General features: G+C 59.8%; 2 protein-coding genes across 3 annotated transcripts; both read right to left on the bottom strand.

Moving 5' to 3' along the window:
• Window positions 1-1,196: 1,196 nt before the first annotated feature.
• Window positions 1,197-1,701, bottom strand: CUNH12orf76 (chromosome unknown C12orf76 homolog). The gene is made up of 2 exons (XM_042034809.1): window positions 1,567-1,701; window positions 1,197-1,463 (listed from the first exon to the last, which is right to left on the bottom strand). Exons 1-2 carry the CDS (start codon window positions 1,664-1,666, stop codon window positions 1,378-1,380), a joined length of 186 nt encoding a protein of 61 aa, XP_041890743.1. The 5' UTR covers window positions 1,667-1,701; the 3' UTR covers window positions 1,197-1,377.
• A 638-nt stretch (window positions 1,702-2,339) lies between these two features.
• Window positions 2,340-10,921, bottom strand: LOC121667769 (sodium-dependent serotonin transporter-like). Of its 2 annotated transcripts, XM_042034800.1 has the most exons (13): window positions 9,537-10,904; window positions 7,673-7,807; window positions 7,363-7,582; window positions 7,083-7,221; window positions 6,760-6,894; window positions 6,011-6,114; window positions 5,609-5,736; window positions 5,403-5,515; window positions 5,072-5,203; window positions 4,887-4,986; window positions 4,567-4,667; window positions 3,053-3,220; window positions 2,340-2,832 (listed from the first exon to the last, which is right to left on the bottom strand). In XM_042034800.1, exons 1-13 carry the CDS (start codon window positions 9,709-9,711, stop codon window positions 2,752-2,754), a joined length of 1,731 nt encoding a protein of 576 aa, XP_041890734.1. In that variant the 5' UTR covers window positions 9,712-10,904; the 3' UTR covers window positions 2,340-2,751. The 2 variants fall into 2 exon arrangements, with proteins under 2 accessions (XP_041890734.1, XP_041890732.1); XM_042034798.1 differs by lacking the exons at window positions 2,340-2,832; window positions 3,053-3,220 and having other exon boundaries at window positions 3,871-4,667; window positions 9,537-10,921.
• Window positions 10,922-13,835: the final 2,914 nt, after the last annotated feature.

Raw genomic sequence — 13,835 nt, 5'->3', positions numbered from 1 at the left:
GAAAATCCCTGTTCAATGCCAGCACTCACCTCAGATGCAGCTCAAGGGCTTAGAGAGCAGGTCAACAACAATCATTCTGCAAGTTACATTTAAAAACTCTAAATAAATTACTAAGCAAAACACCTCTATGTTAAATATCAAAGTAATAATTAGTAAAATCCAGTTACTACTTGTAGCAGTGCAAAACAAAACAGCAGCATTTGTATGGAAGTGGGATTCAGTGTAAACACTTGTTACTAAAACTGCAGAAAATGAGTCTGGCTGGAGCTCAGACACTTCCAGAGCATCTGCCTGGTTTGCAGACCTTTGGAGGCTCCTGTTTCCAGGAGGACAGTGACCAGCACATGCTGGAATCCCTCACCTGCACCCCAGATCCCAACAGGTTCAGCAGGGCTGGTTTGATGTGAGGCTATCTGGGGCGTTTTAGCCAGGAGTTAAAGCAAATCATGTTGGGAATGAAAAGCCTGGCCCGGGAACACTACACCAGGATCAGGTCGTGCATCAGTGTTTCTGCTCAGATGCAAGAACGGACCAGACCCCCCACCCACCGCTGGATGGGTCACTGAGCTTTTGCCTTTGGACTACTTTTGAACCTTAAAGCTCATCCTGTTCTACCCCCTGCCCTGACAGGGACACCCCCCCACTAACCCAGATTGCTCCAACCCCCAAGCCTCAGCGTTCAAACAAGGAACTGAATTAATCAGAAAGCAAAAAGTGGACGTAGTGTGACTGAGCACGTGGAGCTGCTCCTCGGACAATGGCCCCAGTCTGGCTCTGTTCTTGTGACATGCCAGGCCTCGGGTGCCTGCACACCCCGGGGATGCTCTCGAGCACATCGCTGTCGGATCAGCCTCGCCAAAACGCTGCCATTTGGGAGGAAAGCGCCTTGCTCCAGACCCCGCTCCAAGCCAGACGGGTTTGCTGCGGACACGCCCCCAGGAGCTCCAGGAGTCTGTTGGCTGAGGGAGGGGGTGATTTCCAGCACCCGGCCAGACCTTTGTTGGAAGCCACATCACGATGGAGCCATGTGATACAGCACGGGCAGGGATGGGTGAAAAGCCACGCTCGCATCCTCAGGGCATCCCCAGAAGCTGACGGGAGCGGCGGCAGGACGGCGGGGACCGGAGGGGAGAACCGGGCGGGACCGGAGCCGTGCTGGGAGGGTGGGTACCGAACGGGAGAACCCGGTGGGTCTGGCGCAGTGGTGGCACGGTGGGTACCGGATGGGAGAACCTGATGGGTCCGCAGCAGTGCCGGGAGGGTGGGTGCCAGATGGGAGAACCGGCAGGACTGAAGCAGTGCTGGGATGGTGGATGCCAGGTGGGAGAACCAGGTGGGATGCAGCATTCCCTCGATGCCCCGGCGGGTCCCGCTCCGCTACCGCCGCCGGACGGGCCGGTAGACACAGATGGCCATGAGGATGATGGTGAGCAGGAGCGCGCTGAGGATGCTGCCCAGCAGCACTGCGGTGGGAAAAGAAAGAACATCAATTAACACTGCCTGACCAACTCGCGAGCCCCCGGCCGCGTCGTGGCGGGGCTGTGCCCGGTGCCCCCCGCTCCTCACCCAGGTTCTGGTGCTGCAGCACTGCGTAGGGCCGGCTGCGCTCCGCCGGGCCCGGGGACAGCGGGAACAGCGCCCAGCCCCGCGCCGCCGCCAGCCCCATCGCGCCGCGACACAGCCCCAGCCCCGGCACGCCACGGACCCCGCCGGCCCCCGGGCTTTGTGCGCCCGGCCCGGCCCTGCCCCTTCCTGCCGCCCGCCCCGCCCCGGGACCGGCCTTCCGGGGGAGCGGGGCGATGGAGCGGCTCCGGGGGCGGCACCGGGGGCGGCCGGGTGTCCACCCCGCGCGTCCCTGCAGCCCCGTGGGCATCTTCTCCCCCACCCCAGCCCCGCGTGTCCCCCCAAGCCCTGTGTGTGCCCCCAGGCCCCGGCTGTCATGAACGTGGGTTCTTTTAGGTGTTTAATGGGCCCCAAGCACCGAGGAACGGTGATGCTGCACTCGAGCGATGGGACGGGACTGGGAAGCTGATTCACACCAGCTCAGGGATGCCTCACCTCGAGCCAGGATTTGGTTTTAAAATGAGATGTATTAGGGTCTTTCCTTCTTCAGCTGCCAGTTCCCTGGATCCCCCGGGATGGGGCGGCAGAAGGCACCGACCTGCCCGGCTTCGGCAGCATCTGGGACCCACCCCTGGGCTCGGACAGTTCCTCCGACAGATTTTGGATCTTTGTAGCAGGACAAGGAGTGTCTGGACAGCGCCAGCCCCCCCCGTGTCCCCCAGCCCAGCCCGAGCTCTGAGCCACGCACGGCGCTCTATGAACACAGCACGGCGAGCTCCGGCTCCTCTCCCTGCCCTCATCTCCGAGCATCGGCATCAGCTTTATTTTCCAAAGACTCACGGCACAACTACAGACATGCACTGCTCGCACCCGCGGGGCTGCACGGGGCGGGGGGGCAATTCCTCCGTCCGCTCCTGGAGCTGCTGGAATTCTCCTCCAACCCCGGGCGTTTGTCCCCTTGCCTTCCAGAGCCCACCGGCCCCAGCGGTGGGTCCCGTTCTCCCTGCTGCGGGCCGCAGGTTCTGCAGCCAGCAGCGAGAACGGGCTCTGCTCCGCCAGGACGGTGCCGCTTCCACCGGGATGCTCGTGGAGATGCAAGAGCCAGTTCGTGATGAGGAGGGCGATGGTGGCTGCCCCATCGCTGTGCCAAGGAGGGAGCCAGAGCAGTCTCCGTGTCCCCCGGCCGTGCTACAGGACGGGGGCCATGCCCACCCCCTCTGCCTGGGGAGCTCGCGTGGTCTTCTCGGGCCGAATGCAGATGGCGAGGCGCTGAGGGAGAGACAAACACGGGGCGTTTCCTTCCTGCCATGGAGCCACGCTCCTCTGAGCTCTTCCCAGGCAGCTCTCCCGGTGGGATTTAATTGCCACGCGAGCAAAGATGCTGAGGATGCATCAACCACCTGCCCAGTTCCCCAGCCCCAGCCTCGGGCTGACCCCTGCCCATCCCAGCCTACCCAGGAGCCATGGGATTGTCCATCCTGCTCCTGACCTGCTTGAGCGACCCCGGTGTCCAGACGAGCTTGTACACCATGTAGAGGGGGATGCAGATGAAGGACGATGCTCCGATGAGGAATCCCACCGAGATGCTCCACTCAGGGTACTGGTAGTCAAAGAGGGTCAGGGGTGGCTGGTCCAGGAGGGAGCTGATGACTATGAACTGTAACGAGCAGAGCCATCAGGGGCCTCGAGTCCTGTGAGCAGTTTGGGCCCCTCTCACCAAGACAGACACTGAGGAGCGTGTCCGGAGAATGGAACAGAGCTGGGGGAGGGTCTGGAGTAGCAAGAGTGGCTGAGGGAGCTGAAGGGGCTCAGCCTGGAGGAAAGGAGGCTCAGGGGGGACCTTGTGGCTCTGCACAACTCCCTGACAGGAGGGGGCAGCCAGAGGAGGTCGGGCTCTGCTCGCAGGGAACAAAGGACAGGAAAGAGGAAATGGCCTCAAGTTGTGCCAGGTCAGGTTGGACATCAGGGAAAATTTCCTCACCAAAAGGGCTGTCCAGCCCTGGCACAGCTGCCCAGGGCAGCGGTGGAGTCCCCATCCCTGGAGGGATTTAACAGATGTGTAGATGTGGCCCTTGAGGATATGGGTTAGTGGTGGCCTTGGCAGTGCTGGGTAATGCTTGAACTCTTTGATCTTAGAGGGCTTTTCCAACCTAAATAATTCCCTGATCTCCCCAGCCCTGGCACTGACGGCAGCTCATCCCGCAGGTTATCAGGGCACAGGGACAGAACAAGGTGATCTTTAAGGTCCCTTCCCACCCAAACCATGCTGTGATTCCATGATTTTATGCCCACCATCCAAGTCCTGCTGCTCCCCCTGTTCTCCCAAACCCCAGCCAGCGTGGATATCACAGGGACATCTCCCAGGCTGGGTGAGGGCTGGGGGCCTCTGTCTAACAAGCGCCGTGAGCCGGTGGCCTGCGAGGTCTGCGCAGCCCTGTGCTGAAACAAAACCGTTCGCTTTGATGATAATGCTCCTCTCTTTAATAACCAGGGCAAAGCGCTTAGAGCCATAATTAATCCTCACAGGGCCTCTTCTCCTGCAGATCCGGTGAGATTAGACCCCTCTGCCGACGGCAGCCTTTCAAGTGCCGTGGGAGCTGGCATTTCAAAGGGATGGATCCAGCCCAGCACAAGGGAGATGGACCCGTGGCCGGCCCTGCCAGGGATGCTGTGTGCTGGGATGATGAGACAAAGCTGCACTTGCAGCCAGCTTTGCCCAGGAGCTGTGGAAAAAGCTGGAAAATGTATTTCCAGCTCCCTTTCTCGGTGAGGTCCTCGGGCTGTGGGCAGTGTGGCAGTGCCCATGGCTGGAGCAGCAGCACGGGGAGGGCTAGCATGAGGTCCCACAGCCCTGTCCACTCTCCTGGCAGCTTGGTCACCTCGTGTGAGTGAGAGGGGAGTGGCTGTGGCACAGGGGGCTGGGCAGCAGAGGGGAGTGGCTGTCCTGCGGGGCGTCCAGAGGGACAGCGATGACTTGTCCATAATTTGGCCATGGATACTCACTGCCAGCAAGGCTGGGCTGATGGCGACCCAGCACAGCTTCCAGAACAGCCCCGGGGTAAAGCCCAGCATGGCTTTGACATCGTGGGAGAACCTTTGGATCCCTGCCAGAGGAGAGAGCCCTCACAGCCCCGGGATCCCGCTGGGGACGTGGGTGCAGGGATGTCCACATGGACACTGCGCCCTCCATTCCCATCCCAGCCTGGCCAGGAGCCACGTGCGGGCTTGTGCCCCTCAGTGCCTGGGATTTACTCACCTGTGCAGGGTCACACACCCGTGCAGGTGCCCACGGGATGTTTTCCATGCCAGAGGCAGTTTCTTACCATAAAACCAGGAGACAGCGATGGTTTCCAGGAGCACCACTGCCAGGATGGAGCAGCCGGCACCGAACTCCTCCAGCAACTTCACCACGTAGGCTCCCCCCTGGAGCAGCACGAGAAGGGGGAGGCTGCAGACCCCACGGGGGTGAGGGAGTGGGGTGTGGGGGGCCAGTGCCGGTGGAACTCACATAGGTGAGGGTGCTGAGGGAGCCCAGGAGACAGACTGTGATGAGGCCGAGGACAAAGAGCTCCCGTCGCCCTGCCAGGACCTGGGGGTACTCGTCCATCACGGCCGTGATCACGGCCTCCAAGCCCCCAAACTGCAAAGGAAACGTGGGGTGGGGAAATGGGACATGGGGACAGTCCTGCTCTCCAAGAAAACCCGCAGGGCAGAGGGGGGATGTCCCATCCCATCCCATCCCATCCCCACCTTCCTGAGGCCATAACTCCCCTTGTCACCCCACTATCAGCCATATCCCGGTCCCTGCTGGGGACACAGCTGGGCTGTCCTGCTCCTACCGTGCTGTCCAGCCCCAGGGTGATCATCATCAGGAAGAAAATGATGGCGAAGAAGGTGGACCCCACCATGTTGGCAATTGCTTCAGGGTAGGTGATGAAGAGGAGGCTGGGCCCTAGGAGGGAACACTGGCTTGGTTGGCTGTTCCCTGGCACAGCCCCGGGGGTGGGAATTCTCTTGGGGAAGAGGCTGCTGGAGGGAGGAGAACCTTTATCTCTGGCAACATCCTCCACCTCCACGTCCCTCATCTCGGCCATGTAGCCCAGCACGGTGAAGATGACGAAGCCCGAGAGGAAGCTGGTGAGGCAGTTCACGGCACTGGTGACGAGCGCGTCCCTGGAAGGCAGAAAAGGGGGAGAGACGCCCCCCCCTCCAGGTCAGCCCTCACCCTGCTCCAGCTGCCCTGGCCTTCCCCCACTCCAGCTCCCTCTCCTGGCCCCTCACACCAAAACCATCAGTGAAATGGGGAAAGATGCTCAGCCTGCAGCCACGGGGCCCAGGAGCTGTTGGGGTGTGGCAGTGGGGCCCAGGAGCTGTTGGGGTGTGGCAGTGGGGCACAGGAGCTGCCAGAAGGTGCCTCCAGTGCAGCTGTGCCCACTGGCACCCTCACCGGTAGCAGTTATTGTGGAAATGGTTGTAACTGGCCAGAGCAAGGAGGACTCCAAATCCAGGGCCCAAGGAGAAGAAAATCTGTGCAGCAGCATCCACCCAAACCTGGAGGGAGAAACGACAGGATGATGGGCAGGGCAGGGGGTCCTTGGGGCTGGGAGGGGGCTGAGAGGTTCCCCACAGAGTGCCCATGGACACCCCATGGCACGGGGATGGGGCTGTGCTGGCACATGTGTCCAGACCTCCTTTCCTGCCTGCCCTGTCCCCCCAGGAGATGTCCTGGGAGCCAGGGAGCTGCTGTGGGATGGAGTGAGCTCGTTTCCACCCTGGGGTCCAGCAGCAGCAGAACTAAGCAGTGTCACCCGTGCTCGCCCACGCTCGGAGCAGGGATGGATCGAGGGGAGCCCCGAGTCTGCAGTGCCCGCTCCTGCCCAGCGGGTTCAGTGCTGGCAGCACGGCCCTCATTACCTTTAATGAGAATTCTCAAGTGCTGCCTGGTAATTACCCACAGGAAGCCCATTGTCAGCCCAGGGGGGAGCACGGCACAAACAAAACCGGCCAGAATGAGATGGGTGATTCAATTACGGATTTACATTTCCAACAGCCTCTCCAGGGCACCTCGTTTCTGTGGGAACAAGGTCCCCATTGCCCTGTGGTGGGGCCAGACCCGTGGGCAGGGTTGGCTGGGTGTCCTGGGGAGGGCTCTGGGTGCTGCCACGCCCCGGGCAGGGGGTCCCACCACGCACTCACCGCGGTGCTCAGGAGTTTGCCCCAGTCTGGGCGCAGGTAGAAGACGACCCCTCTCCAGGCTCCAGGCAGGGTGGCCCCACGGATGAGCAGGATGAGCAGGACGACGTAGGGCAGCGTGGCTGTCACCCACACCACCTGAGGGGAGGCAGTGTCACCCCGTGGCACCACCGAGCACCCAACCCCTGTGTCGGGCTCACTTGGGGTGGGGGCAGGGGCTGGGGGGGAGGTGGCATTCCCTCTTCCACAGTCAGGTGAGTGGCAAGACCCCCAGCAGGTGATGGGTCCCTCCTGCCCTGGCAGGGCAGTGCTGGAGCCCTCCTCACCTTCCCAGAGGTTTTCACCCCTTTCCACAGGCTGAAGTAGACGATGGTGAAGATGAGGAAGAGGCAGAGGAGCAGCTGCCAGCGGATCCCCCCGATGTCGTACAGACCCCCGGATTTCTGGATCTCCAGGACCTTCCTCCTGCAGGGAGGGATCCCCACGGCCGGGAGCAGGCTCAGCCCCGGGCAGGCAGTCCATGAGCTCCTCAGGAGCATTCCCACCTGAGAGCCTGCTCCCAGTGCCCCCTCAGCTCAAACACACCATCCACAGCCGTGCACTTACGTGTAAAACTCCTCGGCGGGGGATCTGGAGAAGTTGGTCCAGGTCACGTTGCTCTTCCCGAAGTAGTTGGTGCAGTCAGGGGTGTTCCAGGGGTTGTCACAGCTTGCCCAGGGCAGGGTGCCCGAGAAGGAGGAGTAGAAGTAGTAGAGAGCCCAGGCGATGATGGTGTTGTAGTAGAAGGAGACGTAGAGGCCGATGATGCAGATGGCAAAGCCGATGCCTGGGAAAAGCAGGATCAGGCTCAGCCCTGGGACACGGCTTTGGGGACCGGCTGGGGGTCACGGTGTCACCTGGGCTGGGGGTCTCTCACCTTTAAAGAGGGGGCAGATGCGCTTCCAGATGGGGATGGCACCTGTCCTGTGGAACTGCCCCAGGGCCAGCTCCATGTAGAAGAGGGGCACCCCCCCGAAAACAGCCATCAGCGTGTAGGGGATGAGGAAGGCTCCTGCAGGGTGGGGAGCACAGCAGGGTGACCGCCAGGCTGCCAGGGGACCATGGCATTGTCACCTCCTTCCCTCCTGCTGCTGCCCCAACAGGTTTGGATGTGTTTGTGAGAAGCTTTGGAAATGATCTGGTCAGAGGAGCTCAGAGATGTGAGACCCTGCTCGGTGTTCCAGCTTCCCAGCACAGCCCTGCTGGCATCCCATCCTTCACTAGGGAGGCACCATTTGGCCAGGATGGAACAAAGAGCCACACAAACTGTCGGGGCGCAGGGGAGGGGACACCCAGCACCCCTCAGGTCCAGAAGAGTTTTGGAGAAAATCCGAGTGAATATGCGCAGCCACCCCAAGACACATCATTAACGCTGTAATCTGCATTATTCATAACATCCTCGTTTTTACTGGGGCTACACTTGTACCCCATGGAGCTTTTGGAAGTGGAGCTGCTCTCCGAGTTCTGCTGGGATTAGTTAATTTAACCCCCCACGGCTCCTCCTTCTGACAGATGTGTGTGTGCTGTGGCATCCCCAGCACCCCAACATTCCCAGTATCCCCAAAATCCCCGAGCACCTCCAGCATCTCTGGTATCCCTAGCATTCCCACTATCCCCAATATCTCTGTCATCTCCAGTACCCCAAATATCCCCAGCACCCTCCTGCAGCCCCCCCATCAGCCTGGCAGGACTGGCCCAACAGGACCAAGTGTTTTCAGTGTTTTTCCTTCCAGGCAGAGCCTGGGCTCTGGGTGAGTCCAGTGCTGCCCATGCCAGTGTTCCCACTCCATGGGGCTGTGCTCCCCCAGAGCTGCTCCCTGAACTCCTCACCCTCCCGTGTGTGTGGGGCAGGTGGGAACCACCCACCCCAACCACGGCCACGCAGAGGGGCTCAGCTCTGCTCCCAATCCCACAGGAGCAACTCACAAATAACTGCGTTTCAATGTGGGCACCTGGGATCCACAGTTTTGCCTTGAGTATGGAACTAATTATCTCTTTCTAATTTTCCCAAGCAGTAGAGGATGTTCCCCGAAAGCTGACTTTGGCAATTAAATCCGCTGCGCTCTCCCAAACAGCACAAAATTCTCATCCCTCCTTTTTCATTTCCATGTGAGGGGGGCTTCCATCCTGCTCCATTCCCAGCAATTTATTTAGTTGTCATTTACTGAAGGTTTTTCCCTTCATGGTGTTTCTGTGTCTTCGCTTCCCATTGATCCCTCAAAGCCGGGGCTGCTCGTGGGGTCCAGCACTGCCAGCCAGGATCCACAGCAGGAGGGTGGGAGGCTCATGAGGGTGATTTTAAACCACAAACCATCCCAAAAGGCAGCTTCCCAGAGACCCGAGATCACGGAGTGTGTGAACCTCCCAGCCCAAATTTACGGACCTTAATCCTTTTTTGCAGTTTGGACCATGCAAATTTTCCCTTTGTGATCCTAGAGCTGCTAACGCACCCCTAACCCCACTGGGAAAGGAGGGAAAGACCAGGAAAGCAGGGAAAGACCCCAGGGAAGGAGGGTGGAGGGAGTGGAGGAGGATTTTGAATGAAGAAAGACACAAATAGAAAAGAGACAGATGTCAGGAGAAGTTGGGTCGGTCTCTAAACCACCCTGTCTGAAGTGGAGCAGCTGGAAACAAAGAAGGAAAAGAAAGAGTGAATTTTCCGAGGTGAAAGAGATGGAAAATGAGGAAAAAGGCACCTTTTCTCCAAAAGAAGACTTAAATTAACCCGGTGGTGTCCTTACCCCCTCCGTTCTGGTAGCAGATGTAAGGGAACCGCCAGACGTTGCCCAGATCGACGGCGAATCCGATGACGGAGAGGAGGAAATCCATCTTTTTGCTCCACTTGTCCCTGGGGTGGGCGCGGGGGTTCGGGGGCGCGGGGCTGGCGGGGGGACCCAGGCAGGGCTGCTCTGCCATCCTTCCACCCCGGCAAATCCTGCAGGATTCAGGCTGAGTAACTTGGGGCCGGGAAGGATTTTTCTGTTGCTGATGACAGATCCGAGGAGGGGAGGGTCAGGCTGACTGCGCTTCCCCACCTCCCGCTGGAAACCCACGGCACGGAGAGCAGCCGGCAGGGAAACCAGAGCCATGCTCTGATCAAAGGCAGCAGGGGAGAGCAGCCCCTGAGCGTGGGGACCAGCCTGACCCTGCAGGGACCGGCGTCATCCCACGGGGACCAGCCTGACCCTGCAGGCACTGGCACCACCTCACGGGGACCGAGCTCACCCCGTGGGGACCAGCCTCACCTTGTGTGGATGAACATCACCCCGTGGGTCCCACCCAGGGGAGGGGATTCCAACTCAGTTTTGGGGCTGAGGTGGTAAAATGGGACCTATTTCTCTCTCCGTGGTGTGTTTTGCTAAGGAGGTGATGCTCGTGCTTGCAGGGGAAACTGGGGAATCATGGAGTGGTTTGGGTTGGAAGGGACCTTTAAAGGTCATCTCATCCATCTGGGCTCGACGGGTCTCTCTGGGGTGTGAGTTGCTGGGAATAAGCCACATGAAAGGGAAATAACTTTCGCCGCTGAGCTGTGACCAGGAGGGGATGGCAGTGTCCCCAAAGCCACCGCTCTGCCCTGTGAGAGTTTAACAGCAAAATTCATTGTTGTGAAACGCGCCTGTGCAGGGCTTGCACAGACCCGGGGTCACCGGCTTCTCCCGGGACTCTGGGGACCTCCAGCCCCGGCTTTCACAGCTTTTCCCATCTGTAATTAAAAGAAACTACAGGAGAGATGGAGCCGGAGCTGCGGCTGCAGGGCCTTGGTGAGCGGGTTGCTGTGACGACGTGACGCAGCTGCCCGGCACGGGAAGCCTCTGGACACTGTTAATCCCTCAGGAACACACACGGAGACCCGTTAGAAACCTCCAGTTAAAAGCACTTTTTAGGTTTTTTTTTGTTGTGTCTGGCCCTGGCTGCTTGGGCTGTCATAGAATGGAGTCACAGGCTCGTGGAATCGTTTAGGTTGGAAAAGCCTAAAAGTGGATCCAGTCCTGTCAGTCCCTGCACAGGGTGGGCTGAGCTCCACGGGCTTCTCCCTCTCTGCTATGGAACCTGAAATTATTGTTGCTTTAACACGAAATTATTGTTCTTTGAACACCTCTCCTGTGAAATACAGCAGTTTTCCGCTGGTGGGGTTACGAGGGGAGATGAGGATTTCCCCCGAGCGAAGGGGTTGGGTGGGAGAGGCTCAGGGTGGTCCCTGCGCTGGGGGAGAGCGAGCGGAGATTGAGGGGTCCCGGCAGAGCCCCTCCATCAGTCCCCGCTCCTGAGCCCGGTGTGGCTCCCCCCGAGCCCAGCCCCAGCTCACAGGTGAGGGACAGTTAATCTGCTGTGGTTTATCCGGGATTTGTGTCACTCCTGGCACTTTCCAGCGCCGTGGATTCCCGTCCTTCAGCGCGGGAGTGGAGATGAAAGCCCAGGCTCTGGGGCCGCCCTTGCCCCGGGATTTGGGATGAAGGTGAGCGTGCCGGGGGCAGCGGGGTTTAACCCCCTGACCAAGGACCATCGCGAGGCATAAATAACAGAACTGAGGCAGCTGGTGCCATAGCAACTGTGAAAAATAGTAGATAATAGATACCAGCCCTTTCTCTGCTGCTGCCCCTTCTTTTCTCCGAGGGGTTTGCGTGGAATGGCCCGGTGGGACCTCCCTGTGCCCACGTCCTGCCCCTGCTCAGGAGGGCTCGGCAGATGGGCTCAGGCACTGCCAGGGGTCTCAGGGGTCTGTGGGGTCTGCGGGAAGCAGGGACAGCCCCCAGCATCCCTCGAGCACCGGACAGAGACGCCTTTCCCAGCGTGAAGCAGCGGCTGTGCAAACTCCGGCATCTGTTTAAAACTAAGCTCCTTTCTCTCCTGAAGAGCCTCTTGTTCCCCGGGGTGGGGCAGAGCTGGGCCTGCCGGACCGTCCACGGCAGGGCTTTGCAGCGGAGGGATGCGCACGCTGCTGCCCGGGAGCTCCACCAGGCACGGACCGGGCTCCGGTTCGCAGGTGGGTGCCCCGCTCCACCTGCTCGGTTCAGTGCCTCCATCCCCGACCGATCCCCCCGGGAGCTCGCTGGGGAACGAGCCGTGAATGCTCCCGGTGCTCCCGTCCCGCTGCCCCCTCTCCCTGCGCCGCTGCCCCTCCGCTCATGCGGCTGCGGCTCCTCCGGCAGAGGGTCGGGGCCGCGCTGTCAAATCGATGAGGGGAGAGCTTTGAAATCTCCGCTTGTTTTTAGAAGCTGCAAGGTGGAAAGAGCTGCTGGAGATGGGGAGGGCAGGGGGAGAGGTGTCTTGGGGAGATCGTGGAATGGTTTGGGTTGGAAGGGACCTTAAAACTCATCGCGTTCCACCCCCTGCCAAGGGCAGGGACACCTTCCGCTAGCCCAGGTTGCTCCAAGCCCTGTCCAACCTGGCCTTGGGCACTTCCAGGGATGGAGAAGCCCAGCTCCTCTGGGCACCCTGTGCCAGGGCCTCAGCACCCTCACAGGGAAGAATTCCTTGCCAATATCCTGTTTTTACACCTGTGACATCGCGGTCAGGGACGGTCTGTGCGCTGCTTCATCCGTTTATTTCTGCTTTTTCCTGTTATTTTATTTCTTCAAAGCACCAATCACTTCAGATTGAAACCGCAGAGTTTAAATCCAGCCCAAATCAGATTTAAATTTGAATATCCAGCGACTTAGAAGTTGTTTCCAAACACCACGATGACTTGATTAGCAGAATGCTTTTATCCCACCCTCTCATCCGTGCAGGGAAATGCAGGGGAGTGAATTGTGGTCTTAAAACAACTATCCTGTTTAAGCCGCAGAGGCAGCAGTGGGAAGTTTAATTTAATTAGCATGATACTCAGAGATGTAACTTAATCACATTAAGTATAGATCAACGTGCTCTCATTTAAGATCTCCAGGCTCCAGAAAACAGGGGCCAGTCGTCTCCCACCTGTCTTTAATCCAGGGAGAAGCAGAATTTTCCAATGAAGGGGAACCAGCTTGGGGAGAGCTTGTCCCTGTGCTTCTTTCAGACGATTTTCCACCAAAGGTTCTGGGACCCGTGTGGTCCGGCAATCACATTCCCCCAAGGTGCAGCTCGGTTACGTTCGTGCTGCCACTACCTCTGCTAACAGGTATTTAACAAGCAAATAAACAGCGAGAAGCAGAGTACACGGAAATAAGTTTTCCTCTACAACGGATATGGCCCAGGCCTCCTCCTGGTCCCTGGAAGGTACAAAAGGGACCGAATTCGGACTAATTCCGAGCCCAGAGCTCCCTCCTGTTCTCCTGCCAGCCTGGGTAGTGGAGGGAACCATGATTACGGTCCCTGCTGTCCTAAGGGTCACCGAGCAGGAGCCTGGCAGGAAAAGCTCCGAGGCAGAGAGGATGCAGCCCAGCTCTGGGGTCACTCTGGGGGGCTGGCGGTGTCCCTGCTGCCCATGCCGGGATTGAGTCCCGACGGCAGCGGGGCCAGGCGGGGCCGTGCCGGTGGCGGCCGTGCAGCACGGCCGGGCAACGCTACCCTCGCAGTAACGCGGTTTGTAGTTATTGGAAACTGGACTGTGGAGAAGCCAGGATGCTGTTTCTATGGAAATGTCCTGGAACAGTAAACGAGGGAAGAGGAAAACAGAAGAGATGTTAATGGAGCTGCAGGCAGGGCGCTCTCCGAGGGGCTGCGATGTTGTGATTTTGAGAGGAGGCAATGGGGGTCTCCGGTCGCTGTCGCCTTCCCGCTGTGCTGGAGCTCACCGGAGCGGGCCTGGATGGCTCAGGCCTGAAAGGACGTGGTTGCTTCGTCCCTGTGAGGGACCTCCAGAGCCCTGAACCCCTGTCCGAGGCCAGACAGTGCCCCAGCGATCCCCGTGTGCGGGGACACCTCCAGGGCTCTCCCCGTCCCGTGTCACCCAGCCCCGCGGCCGCCGTCCCCGGGCACCTCGGGGCTGGGTCGGGGGTGCAGGGACCTGGCTGGGGGAACTGGAATCAGCTCTGGGGGGGGGGGGGGGGGGTTTGGCCGCACCCCGGGCGCGGGGCCCCGGCTGGGTACCCACCCGGGCACGGGGCCCGGGTGGGCCC

The sequence above is a fragment of the Corvus kubaryi genome, unplaced genomic scaffold, assembly GCF_017639235.1.
Source record: "Corvus kubaryi isolate FWS band 111438036 unplaced genomic scaffold, C.kubaryi_AGA036_p1.0 37382, whole genome shotgun sequence".
NCBI lineage: Eukaryota > Metazoa > Chordata > Aves > Passeriformes > Corvidae > Corvus > Corvus kubaryi.
The sequence above is the reverse complement of the archived record's forward strand: the minus strand, read 5'-3'. Positions and strand labels throughout refer to the sequence as shown.

Bases quoted from the DNA above. Each gene is read 5' to 3' on its own strand.
- CUNH12orf76 (XM_042034809.1), bottom strand. From the start codon at position 1,666: ATGGGGCTGGCGGCGGCGCGGGGCTGGGCGCTGTTCCCGCTGTCCCCG. The intron at 1,464-1,566 runs GTGAGGAGCGGG...TTCCCACCGCAG, and splicing joins GCTGCAGCACCAGAACCTGG to TGCTGCTGGGCAGCATCCTC.
- LOC121667769 (XM_042034798.1), bottom strand. From the start codon at position 9,711: ATGGCAGAGCAGCCCTGCCTGGGTCCCCCCGCCAGCCCCGCGCCCCCG. The intron at 7,583-7,672 runs GTGAGAGACCCC...TGCTTTTCCCAG, and splicing joins CATCTGCCCCCTCTTTAAAG to GCATCGGCTTTGCCATCTGC. The intron at 4,987-5,071 runs GTGAGTTCCACC...GTGCTGCTCCAG, and splicing joins CCCTCAGCACCCTCACCTAT to GGGGGAGCCTACGTGGTGAA.